The 12,434-nt window shown below is 47.3% G+C and overlaps 1 protein-coding gene across 1 annotated transcript in view; it reads right to left on the bottom strand.

Annotated features, from left to right (window-relative positions):
* Positions 1-12,434, bottom strand: part of HOMER2 (homer scaffold protein 2) — an 83,542-nt gene that overhangs the window by 19,800 nt on the left and 51,308 nt on the right. The window contains exon 3 of the mRNA XM_020289124.2: positions 1,488-1,619. Coding sequence (XP_020144713.1) covers positions 1,488-1,619 — 132 coding nt within the window. The remainder of the gene's footprint in view (positions 1-1,487; positions 1,620-12,434) is intronic.

Raw genomic sequence — 12,434 nt, 5'->3', positions numbered from 1 at the left:
TACAGGAATTGTCTAGAGAAAAACAACTCAGAGAGCCAAGCTTCTGGAAGCCAGCCTGGCTTCAGTCCCTCCTGAGGCCTAGATTTCCAAGTCTCCCTTGGATTCCTTGAGATACTCTGACATTCTTCCAATATGTTTCTTTGTCATGTAAACTAGCCAGTCTTACTTGAAGCCAAAATATTCTTAATACCTTCAACAGGGCTCCTCCACCCCCTAAAAGACAGGCGTTTAGCCCCTCAAACTGCTGGGGCGATCAGTTTGTTCCCTTGGTTCCTGGGGTTCTCTGAGTCTGTGGGCCAACCATGATTTCTAAACACCTTTTCAACCACCCACAGGTTATGTCCTGGACCACGTGGAAAATCGAATCAAAGCTGTGAATCCTCTCCCTAGGAAAAAGAAACACAACACAGTGTGGCATTTGAAGGGGTATGAGAACTCTGGGCTAAGACCCCTATGAGCATCACCTTACTCTGTAAGGGCTCCAGCCAGGGTCACAGACTTTGGTGGCTGTCAGAGACAAAATACAAACTGCACCATCCTTTCAAAGACGTAACACGCTCATTTCATCAAGACGCACCACTGGCAGTGGGAACACTGTCTTTTCCTTGGAAGTCTTAAAGTAACAACTCTCAGCCAGGCACGGTGGCTCACACCTGTAATCCTAGCACTCTGGGAGGCCGAGGCGGGTGGATCATTTGAGCTCATGAGTTCAAGACCAGCCTGAGCAAGATTGAGACCCCGTCTCTACTAAAAAATAGAAAAAATTAGCTGGGCATGGTGGTGCATACCTGTAATCCCAGCTACTCGGGAGGCGGAGGCAGAAGGATCGCCTGAGCCCAGGAGTTTGAGGTTGCCGTGAGCTGGGCTGATGCCACCGCACTCTAGCCGGTGCAACACAGTGAGACTCTGTCTCAAAAAAAAAAAAAAAAAAAGTAACAACTCTGCAACAACTGTGCCCTCACACGGGAAAGCCACCTAACCCTCAGAGTCCTGAAAATCCAGTAGACCTGGTTGCAGCAAACAAGCCAGCCCCTCGGTGTGCATGCCTACTCAGCTGGCACAGAGCAGTGGCTGGCACCCGGAGGGGAGGAAGGACCCACTCTGTGGCTCCTTCATGCTCCAACTTCAGGCCCCAAAGCAGCATCTGTTAGATGTGAATTTCCCTCCCCTAAAGTCTTCAAGGAACCTCAGCAGGCCCCTGTTGAGATGGCTTCCTGCCTGACTCAGCCTAATTTCTCTTCTTTGAAAGTCGTCCTCAGTATATACCAGGAACCCAAGCAGCCGAGTCTGCACTGGGCAACTGTCAACTCCCCAAGAGTCTGGGGTTCTGAGAAGAGCACCTGCTCCAGCAGCCCTGCAGGGCCAGACGGGGTGAAATTGAAGACTATCAAGGAATCCTGCTCACCAAGAGCACCCTCCCTCAGTGGCGATTACGAACGAGAACAGCGCCCGGCGTGGCACTTACTGTGCCGTGGAAAGGACGTTACCTTTGTCAGCTGCTGCTCAGAGGAAAACCCCAAACCAAACACCGTGTTGGCTCTGCTGTCGGCCCACTGCCCAAACTTCTGCGACGTTTTGGTGAAAGTCATATTCGGTGTGATTGTGCTGTTTATGATCACCTGCGGGAAAACAGCCCAAAATGTGGAAATTAAAACATTGAATTAGACACCAAAGCCACTCCTTAAGTCTTCTGTTGTCAAAGCTCAGCGCTTACAGCACGCGTCCTCCGCCCCGTCGTATTCCATCCCGAGCGCTCTTCTTCCGGCACATCCCATGCTGAGTCAGATACACAGCCACGTAAGGGGCAATTTCAGGGACTTAAGACAGCCAGCTAAAATAAGGTCTTACACACTATCTGTGGGAGAAAGTCTCTCCTAAGCAGAGAATAGTTCTAAAACTGCTATTTATCTCCCCAAAGCTGCCATGTCCCACATTCTCTGAAGAACTGCACTATGTCGTTTTTTTTAAATGCCCAGAGCCCCAGTATCTAGCTCAAACAATTCGAAATCTCCATAAGCAACTGGGGCCTGCTGCTTCCCACTAGGATGGAGCAGGTACGCTCCAGTTAGGGTAATTTGTAGGGGTTAACTGACAGAGAGACTAATTATACACATGTGAGCAAGGTACAAGGAAACTATAAGGGGTGGTGCAGGAACCTGGTGCTAGCTGGCACCACTCCATGGTCCCAAAGGATGAGGGATGGAGAGGCTACAGAGCCTGGGGGGCGGGGACATGTAGAGCAGCTGCCTTGAAAAGAGGTCCCCACAGCAGCACAGGATGGGGAGCCAGGGGATCAAATACCCTCCCATCTCCCCTCTGATCTCCATCTGCCACTGGCCAAACCCAGCCAGAAGTCAGAGCACCTGGGAGCCCACCGATGCATCTGCAGGTCAGCCTCTCAGAGACCAGAGCGGGGCGAAGAAGGGTAGAGAATGGATCTGGAGGGGTAAACGGATGATATCCAGCACATGGTACATTTAGTCATTCAACAAACATTTGCTGAGCATTTACTATATGCCAGACATTCTGTTACATACAAAGATGGGATGAGTCAAGATTCCTGGTCTTCAAGTTGCAGGTAGTCAGGAAGAAGGCAGAGACAAGTAGATCATCATCAGAACTATTGATATGAGTCATAGAATATCAACCCAAGGCTTACGTGGGCAGAAAGCACTGGAAGCCCTATGACTCCAAGAAACACTCAGGAAAAATATCCTTGGAAATAAAGGATTCTTGGATGTTTACTTAAGGGCAGGGGTGGCAAAAACCACAGGCTGTTTCTTCATCAGGTAATCTGAGCAGGGAACAGCAATAATCTAAGCAAATATTCTAAAGGATGGATCTACCAGCAATTTTACTTATTAAAGTTGTGTTTATTTTCAACATCTCAGAACAGTTTCCTTTTAACTGATAGAACAGGGAAGAGGAAACTGTCTTTGAATGGCATAGGCCTGGCTTTCCTTGGTAGGAAGTTCAGGTAGCTTTTTGCTAAAGGACAGACTTCCAGATACAGACCCTTACCTTAATAAGGAGATCTAGACAGTGAGTTATAGCTGTCACTAATAACAGAGGTGTCATTAATATATCAGTCTACTGAATTTTATGAGGCATTCGTTTAAGAATAAACCTTAGTTTAGCTGGTAAAATAATTTTTAGAGTATTAATAGCAGCAACTACTATTTACCGAACAGTTGAGTGCCTTACCTACATTAGCTCACTTAAACCTCACAACAAGCCTAGGACATATGACTATTCCTTCATTTCAGGGAAGAAACTGAGGTCCAGGAAAGGTAAGAGTAACTTGCTCAAAGTGTTATAACATAGCAAAGCTGGAAAACAGCGGAGCATACAGATAAAACCCACTTGTCTGACTCCAAAACGTGCACTGTGAACTTCTATATCATGAGGCTTCTCATTCCAAACACAAAGACCACAGTCTTATCACCTCTCTTCTCTCCTCCATCTGCAAAGCACTGACGTACACCCACCATAGTCCAAGGGCTTGTCCTTTCTATGATAGCTCTTCTGTAACATCAATGCCCATGTCAGTTAGGACAATTTATCAAATAATTTCCATCTGGAAAACTAAATCAACACAGTAAAGAGCTCTGCCTGCTATCATTGGACACTATCAAGAAATGGGGGCAGGAGAGTGGGATGTGGAAAACACAGATCTACCCCACAGGCTAGAAGAGGGGAAAGCTTCCAGGACCTCAGAGGTTGGTGGGATTCAGTCTCAGCCTGCGGCACTACTGCTAAGGGGGAACCAAGGCAGACCTGGGAAAGGCCTGTGGCTGGGAGCCGGAGCAGAGTGGATCCCATGATCCCAGAAAGCCAACCCTGGTCATCTCTCAATGCCCTACCAGGATCCTGGGAGGGCAAAGCAATGACCACACAAGATTTGATCATTTTAAATCTTGCTATTGCCTCCCTGCAGACCTTTGCCTTGGGTCAGCTGGCCCCATTTCCCAAATCCCCGTAAAAGGCAGTGGATAGAGGCTGACCCCAACAGGTCGTCCCAGAGTCAGTGAAGCTAGAACAATAACAGTGATGCACCCTGGTATTTCTTTAAAACTTAACAGTTCCCAAGGCACTTTTTCATATAGTCTTTTGTCTAATCCCCATTTTTATAGATGGGGAAACTGAAGCTCAAGGAGGTCAAGTGATTTTGTTCAGATCATGAAAGTAATAAATGGTTAAAAAGATTATAACGTATATATTACTCAGAAGCAATGATTAACTGATTTCAAGAGCTAAACCTATTTATCATGGTTAGGGGTTCATTCAGCTTCTCAGATCTGTGAACTCATCCCCTGTTTTCAGAAAATTCTTAACCATTCTCTCCATGAAGGTGGTTTCTGCTTCATTCTCTCTCCTTGCCTCTCCTTCTGGAACTCTAAATACGTACACAAGAGACCTTTTGAATGTTAGATGTTTTTACACTCAATTATTTCTTATTTCTCCCCATCCCCAATTTTTGCTTCTCTCAGCTTCAATTTGGGTATTTTCTATAGACCCATCTTTCAGTCCACTAATCCTGCCTCTACTGCTGTATCCAATCTGCTGTTAAACTTATCCACCAAGATCTTAATTCCAGACATTGTATTTTCAGTTCTATGTCCATTTGATTCTTTAAAAAAAAAAAAAAAAATCCTACATCTCTGGAGATAATCTTTCATCTATTTTGTCTATGTTCCCCTCTATTTCCTTAAATATATTAATCATGGTTATTTAAAAATCCTTGATGCTAACATCTGGATCGTCTTTGGATCCATTTCTATTATCTGGGTTTCTTTTTTCCTCTTGACTCTAGGCATATGGTCTTGTTTTATGTGTAGTAATTTTTAGTTTTATTTCAGAGTATATAGGGTTGCAAATGTTTTTGTTACATAAATTGCTTTTGTACACTGTGAGTCAAAGTTAAGTGTGCATTGTACCGGTTAGGTATGGATTTACTCATCCCCTCTTCCCTCACCCCACGATTTCTAAAGAGCTTTATTTCCCAAGTGATTTTTTTACGGTATGTTGAAAATGGGTGTAAAAGAATTGTTAAGGCTCCACGTTATCATACACCAGCAGACGTTTTCCCTTTCCCTGCTGGGCAAGTAGGGTAGACGGAGAATCCTGACTTCATTCAGGAGCAGAGCTGGCTGAGGGCTAGGTTTCAGTTCTGGTAGGGCCAGTCTACCTCTGGCTCACCCGTGTTTAGGGCAGGATCTTCAGAAATTTCAGTTGAGAGCCTAGCAGGTCTTTATTTCCTCTGCCCTGAAAGACTGTCTTTGAGGGATTTTCGGCTTAGTTCTGCAGCCTTCCCAAAGCACGCATCTTCAAAATCTGGTAAGTCTCGAAGAGGAAACTGGCCATGTGTTTGGATCCACTTAAGTCTCCCATTTTGTCACTCAAGCCACACGTAGATATCGAAGTCTCTGCTGGTCTCTCTCTGCCAGCATCAGCCTTTCCCAGGGAGTGGCCTCTCGCTGCTCCTAGAAACAGAAGTGCTCAGGTCTTCAGGGTCAGTTCCCCACTCTTTGGGGCTTTCACGTCTGAATTTTTTTTTTTTTAATTCCTTGGCAGGTCTTTCTTTCTATGCACTGTAAATTTGAGGAAAATGCACTCTGCCTCTCAGAAACATGCAGCCCCACTCTTCACACTCTGGCACAGATCTGGAATTCAGCAAATGTCTCATGGGAAAGCCAGCCGTGGCTTTGCAGCTCCTCAAATGTCCAATTTTGTCACTCCAGCCCTGCACAACTGCTAAATTCTCCGCTGGTTTCTCTTTCCCCTGGCAGCATCCCTCCACTGGGGCCAAGCCCCAACCTGCAGCCTGCACCCGGAATCGGCAAACGCTCCCAAGAGAGAATAAAGCTGCCAACTGTCATCTGAGTGGTCCTCACCTCTCTGGAATTTTAGTCCCCCTAGTCTTTTGTCATTTCTGTGGCACTCTGATGCCTTTAAATTGAATTTATCTGTTTCTTTTTTTTTCTAGTTGTCGTCAGAGGAAACACTGGCCTGCTGGACTCTAGGTACCTTACTTCTTAAGAAGAAGCAGGAGTGTTGAGTCTGTATAAGTTCATAGAGATGTAATTTACTATGAGGCTCATGTGACATTTTTCTAAAACGTGTAGGGCAAGCATGCAGCCTCTCACTAGGTTGCTGTTTATAGCAATTAAGCAAAACTGCTCAGATGTGCCAGTCCAGCCTACTGGTGTGACTTCAAGCTGCAGCTACTCCCCAAGCCCTCCAACATCCCCGGTACAGTTACACCTGAGATATTTCAGGGTCGGTTCCAGAGTACCACAATAAAATGAACACTGTACTAAAGCAAGTCAGGCAAATATTTGGTTTTCCAGTGCATATAAATGTTTATACTACACTGTAGTCTATTAAGTGTGCAATAGCCTTATGTCTAAAAAGATATATATGTAACTTAATTAAAAAATACTTTATTCCTAAAAAAATAAGGGTCATCTGAGCCTGTAGCGAGTCGTCATTTTGCTGGTGGAGGCCTTTTCTGAAGCTGACGGTTGTTGCCTGATCAGGGTGGTGGCTGTGGCAATTTCTTAAGACAACCGTGAAGTTGGCCACACTGACTCTTCCTTTCATGAAAGATTTCTCTGTCGCATGTGATACTGTTTGACAGCATTTTATCCACTGCAGAAATTCTTTCAAAACTGGAGTCAACTCTCTCAAACTCTGCTGCTGCTTTATCAACTGCGTTCATGTAGTTTTCTAAATACTCTGTTGTCACTTCGACAACGTTCACGGCATCTTCGCCAGGAGTAGGTTCCACCTCAGGAAACCATTCTCTTTGTTCATCCTTAAGAAGCAACTGTTCATCTGTTCAAGTTTTATCATGGGACTGCAGCAATCCAGTCCCATCTTCAGGCTCCACTTCTAATTCCAGTTCTCTTGCTGCTTCCACCACAGCTGCAGTTACTTCCTCTGCTGAAGTCTTGAACCCTCCAAAGTCAGCCATGAGGGCTGGACTCAACTTCTTCAAAACTCCTATTAATGTTGATATCTTGACTTCCTCCCATGAATCACAAATGTTCTTAATGGCATCTAGAACGGTAAATCCTTTCCAGAAGGTTTTCAACGTCCTTTCCACAGATCCATCAGAGGAAATACTGTCTATGGAAACTATAGTCTCATGAAATGTTATTTCTTAAATCATGGGACTTGAAAGTTGAAATTGCTCCTTGACCCACGGACTGCAGAATGGATGCTGCGTCAGCAGCACAAAGACACCACTCGTCTCCTGGTACATCTCCATCAGAGCTCTTGGGTGGCCAGGTGCATCGTCAGTCAGCAGTAACAAAAGGAATCTTTTTCTGAACAACAGGTCTCAACAGTGGGCTTAAAATATTCAGTAAACCATGCTCTAAATGGCTGTGTTGTCATCCAGGCTTTGTTGTTTCATTTATAGAGCACAGACACAGCAGACTTAGCATAATTCTCATCATTCTTAAGGGGCCTAGGACTTTCCAAATGGTCAATGAGCTCTGCCCTCAACTTAAAGTCACCAGCTGCATTAGCCCCCACCCAGAGAGTCAGCCTTTCTTTTGACACTTTGAAGCCAGGTTTTGACTTCTCCTAACTACAAAAGCCCTAGATGGCATCTTCTTCCAACAGAAAGCTGTTTCATCTACACTGAACATCTGTTGTTGAGTGCAGCCACCTTCATTGATGATCTTGGCTACATCTTCTGGATAACTTGCTGCAGCTTCTCCATCAGCACTTGCTGCTTCGCCTTGCCCCTTTATGTTACAGAGACAGCTTCTTTCCTCAAACCTCATGAACCAACCTCTGTTAGCTTCAACTTTTATTTTGTAGGCTTCCTCACCTCTCTCAGCCTTTACAGAATTGAAGAGAGTTAGGGCCCTGCTCTGGATTAGGCTTTGGCTTAAGGGAATGTCGTGGCCAGTTTGATCAGAAGATCCAGACCACTCAAACTTTCTCCACAACAGCAACAAGGCTGTCTCACTTTCTTATTTCTGTGTTCACTGGAGTAGCACTTTTTCCACTTTCTTTTTTGTCTTTCCTTTTCCTTTTTTTTTGAGACAGAATCACACTCTGTCTCCCTGGGTAGAGTGCAGTGGCATCAATGTAGCTCACAGCAACCTAAAACTCCTGGGCTCAACAGCCTCCTGAGTAGCTGGGACTATAGGTGGGTACCACCACGTCCAGCTAATTTTTTTATTTTTTGTAGAGACGGGGTCTCACTCTTGCTCAGGCTGGTCTCAAACTCATGACCTCAAGAAATCCTCCCACCTGGGCATGTACCAAGCACAACCCACAGGACCCCACAAGATCAGCCACGAGGGAGAAAAATGAGAGCCGGCCCCTTCACCATGATGCTCTCCCAACGCCCCAGGCTGGCTCCTTACCAAAGGCACTGGGACTTCCTGGATTCAGAAGGGAGGAAGAAAGGGGAGAAGAGAGAAGAAAGGGAATGGAAAGCCACCATGTCCCTCTACAACGTCCTGCTACCTTGCCCTGATGTGCAGCGGTAGCTGGTGTGAACAATCTCAAGGCCGCACGGCAGGCCCATCTCTACAACTCAGTGGGAAACTGGCCAGCTGCCTCTCCAGAACCCCAGCACACTGATCTTCACACAGGCAGCAAGCGGGACAGCTGGGGAAACCATGTGGTCAAAACAGTCCACCCCGGAGTCTTCCTCCTTCACTCCCCACTAACATGGGAACTCCGTCCACGCTACACTTGACTCAGCCCCCCAGGACCAAGCCCTCCTGAAAGGCTGGGCAGATAGACGCTTCTAAGGATATATAACTTCACAAATGTCCCTTTCAGGCCCCTATACCGTTTCTGGCTAACTGCTCTTGTGCCTGACACCCTCCTTAAGGCCTTTGTTTCCTTTTGAGGCTCCAACTCATTTCTGACTTTTGCCCTCCTCAGGCACAAACACAGCAGGGAAAGAAAGCAAAGCGTCCACACGTGAAAAGACCTTTGTCTGCTTCGAGCGTGCAGTTGTGTGGGCAGCAGGGACGTCCTGGGGTTGGTGCCGACCTGGAGACCCAGGGGACCAAGGGAAGCTTAGTCCTGGGCGGGTGAATGGACCCTTCTCTTGCAAGACTGCAGAGAACGAGGTAGGCTGGTTTGACGGACTAAGACCTGAGCTCAACGTCACTAGTAATGGGGAAACTGCATTACCAACACGTGCTCATCAAATTCAAAATACAAGCGCTGTACGGAAACTATCCAGCCATGTATAACCGTCCTTGTTATATTAACAATGGCTGGATCCTTCCCAGACAGCCCTCGTACGTCTGAGGATACCGAGGGTATGTGTGAGGATGCGAGGCAATGGGAGCCCTCGTGGATTAGCGAAACCACTTTGAAAAGCAACGTGGCTTATCCCAGGAAAGTTGAAAATACGCATTCTTACCAGCCAATGGTTCCAATCCTCAGCATATACCTGAAAGAAAACCTTTGCATAGACACAGGAGAAATGTACACGCGTGTTCACAGTAGCAGCATTTGCAAAGAGTGTCTACCATCAGCAGGATGGACACAAACTGTAGTATTTTCATACAATGAAATATTAATCTAGCAGGAATATCAACCAAGGCTAACAAGATCAATCAACATGGATGAAATTTATGAGAAAAACAAAAAAGAAGTCACAAAAACACATAATGAGTCTCTAGTATGATTCTATTTAAATCAAGGTTAAAATTAGGCAAAACTGACTAATATATTGTTTAGGGCAGGGGTCAGCAAATTATAGCCCTCAGGCCAAATCTCCCCTATAGCCTGTTTTTGTAAATAAAGTTTTATTGGAACACAGTCATGCCCATTCATTCACCTACTGGTCTATAGCTGCTTTCTTGCTACCAAAAAAAAAAAAAAAAGAAAAAGAAAAATACCTGCCACAGAGATTGTACTGATACAATTTTTTTTTTTAATTACTCTCTGGTCCTTAGAGAAAAAGTTTGCCAATCTCTGGTCTAGGGATATATACACGGGGCAAAACCATAAAGAAAAGCCAAGGAAAGCTTAACACAGATTTCTACAGGGTGGTGATCTCTGTGGCGTGGATGGGAAGAGCAGACGGTTGGGGAGAGGTCCATAAACACACGTTTGTGATACAATAAAGACGTACTTCTTCAACTGGGTGGTGGGCACATGAGAATTCACCTTGCTATTAGACATTAAATAGTAGACATAAGCAGTTAAAAATAAAGAACACAAAGCTGTAACAAAGCAGGCAGAACGACTCATCTCCAGGGCATGCAGACGCTTGTGAAAAGGGCAGGCATTGTGTCAGGGACAGAGGAAGGGCTAGAGCTGCGGGTTCTGGCTTCCGAGGAGGGGTGGGGCTCTAGCAGACTGAGGGGTAAGGGGTGAGCAGTGAAGGGGTCACAGGAGTAGAGGGTGTCACTCCGTGGGAGGGAACAGAGGGACAAGTTGCCTGGGCCAGAGGGCAGACTTTAGGCAGCAACCAAGCAGGTGAGGGAGGGCAGACACGGCCGGGATGGAGCAACGGGAATCAGGGAAGAATGAAGCCTGGGATCCCGGAGCAAGTGTGGAGGACGAGGGCACAGTGGAGCACTCGACTCGACGCAGCCATGGTTCAGCAGGATGGGAGCTGTGCCTCACCAGGCAGGGAGGAGGGTGAGTCTGGGAGGAGAAACTGACGCCCAGGAGGGAGAAGGGCGTCTGTGAAGCACGCTGGGCACGAGCTTTAACGTGGGCTCCCAGCTCCCGCACACACCCGCTCCCTTCACTGCCAGCCCAGAAACTTTCACAGAGAAAGAAGATGCCCTAGCAGAAGACCCAGTCCCTGCAGGTCACTGGAACCAGGTTTTCTTAAAATGCACAAAACACATAATCGCGAGCTCCTTGGAGGAAGCAAAAAGCTCAGCTCCTCCTGTGTGTGGCCTCCCTGCTCCGACTTCAGAGGCAGCTGCTCGCAAGGCGGGGTGGGGACAGGCCCACTGGAGTCCTCACGGGAAGGCTTTCCCAAGTCCAGGGGATGGGAGTCAGGAGAACTTGGGCGTTTTCCACAAGAGGCTGGGACCGGGTGACAGCGATTAAAGGATATGTTGTCTGTGTCCAAGGTAGTTATTAATGGATGCTTTTTTCAGAAACCACAGACAGGGGAGAAAAGAAACCAACGATCACTGAAAATTGACCATGTGCCAGGAACCTCTATGTGCTCATCCCTTACTAGGAGGTGCTCTATATTTATTCTAAAGAGGACACTCTCATGATGAGTAGAGGAGGGGACCCCAAATGCATCCTTGGAAGCAATTTTACTTTCCCAGAATACCAAACAAGACAGGGGCCTGGATAAGGATATGCTCTGAGCCATGATCTGGGGGTACCTGCAACCCAGCGGGCGCTGCTGAATATTTGTAGAACGGATGCCCTCTAAGGTCTCTCCCAATACGGATTTCTCTGATCTTATTTATAGGAGAACCAAGGGCAGCAGAGTCATCCAGAGCTCCTGGGAGCAGCACCTGCTCCAGGCAAGCCTTGTCCGCAGGCGCAGTTTCTCACGAGGATGGCAGTGATTAACTCCATGTGCACACAGTGCCAACAGCACAGTGAAATCCAGCACTGTGACGGCTCAATTAACAAATGCTCTGGAAATGGAGTTTCTTTATAATGGAGTTGGCCGTTCTGCCCCAAAAGCCACTGTAAATCACGGGGCTGTTGGTGCGTGCTGCGTGGCTCACAGCAGTGCTGGGAAGCTAGGAAGGGAGACGCCCTCACGTGGCTCCCGTCTGTCCACTGCCCGTGAGCAGGGCCAACCCTGGGTCCATTCTAAGGTCTTGCTTGGTCCTTGGTTCCCCCTTGGTGGTGGCCCTGCCCGCCCCCCTTCTTTCTGTGGACATGACACACCTGTGCAGGTCTGGAGAGGATGCAGCCAGGCCTGACCCCTGCATGCCCTCACCCCCAGCCATTCCTATGGCGTTGCCCACTCTGGCTTGGGGCTGGGACCCAAAGATGAATCAAGGTGGTTCCCATCCTCAAAGAGCCCAGTCTCTTCCCATCTCCAGACATGGATCCCCATCATCTCCTAGAGTTCGGGCAATGCTGAGGCAACACACCGCAGTATTCCCAACCATCCATGTCTTTAGGTGGCAGGTGGAACCGACAATGAGGAGGAAGTGCCTCGTGTTTCGAGAACAATGAGGAACAGGTCTAAGTACAAATCTTTCCTATGATGAGCTGCACCAATTGCTCCCAGGGAAGGAGAGGCCTTCCACGCATCCTTCCACAAGTGGAGCATGACAAATGCCTGGACAGGGCAGAGGAGCTGGCTGTGCCTAGTGTAGAGTGACAGCTGTTCACACCGCTGGCTGTGGCTCTTCCCTTCCCGGGGAGTCTGCTCTCCAGGTTGCCCACAGTTGATACAGCGGCCGGGTCTGGTGTGGCCTTTGCTTAAAACCACCTCCCAGGCCCTT

Source organism: Microcebus murinus, chromosome 7 (assembly GCF_040939455.1).
Source record: "Microcebus murinus isolate Inina chromosome 7, M.murinus_Inina_mat1.0, whole genome shotgun sequence".
Taxonomy (NCBI): domain Eukaryota; kingdom Metazoa; phylum Chordata; class Mammalia; order Primates; family Cheirogaleidae; genus Microcebus; species Microcebus murinus.
This window is presented reverse-complemented; position numbering and strand designations above follow the sequence as displayed.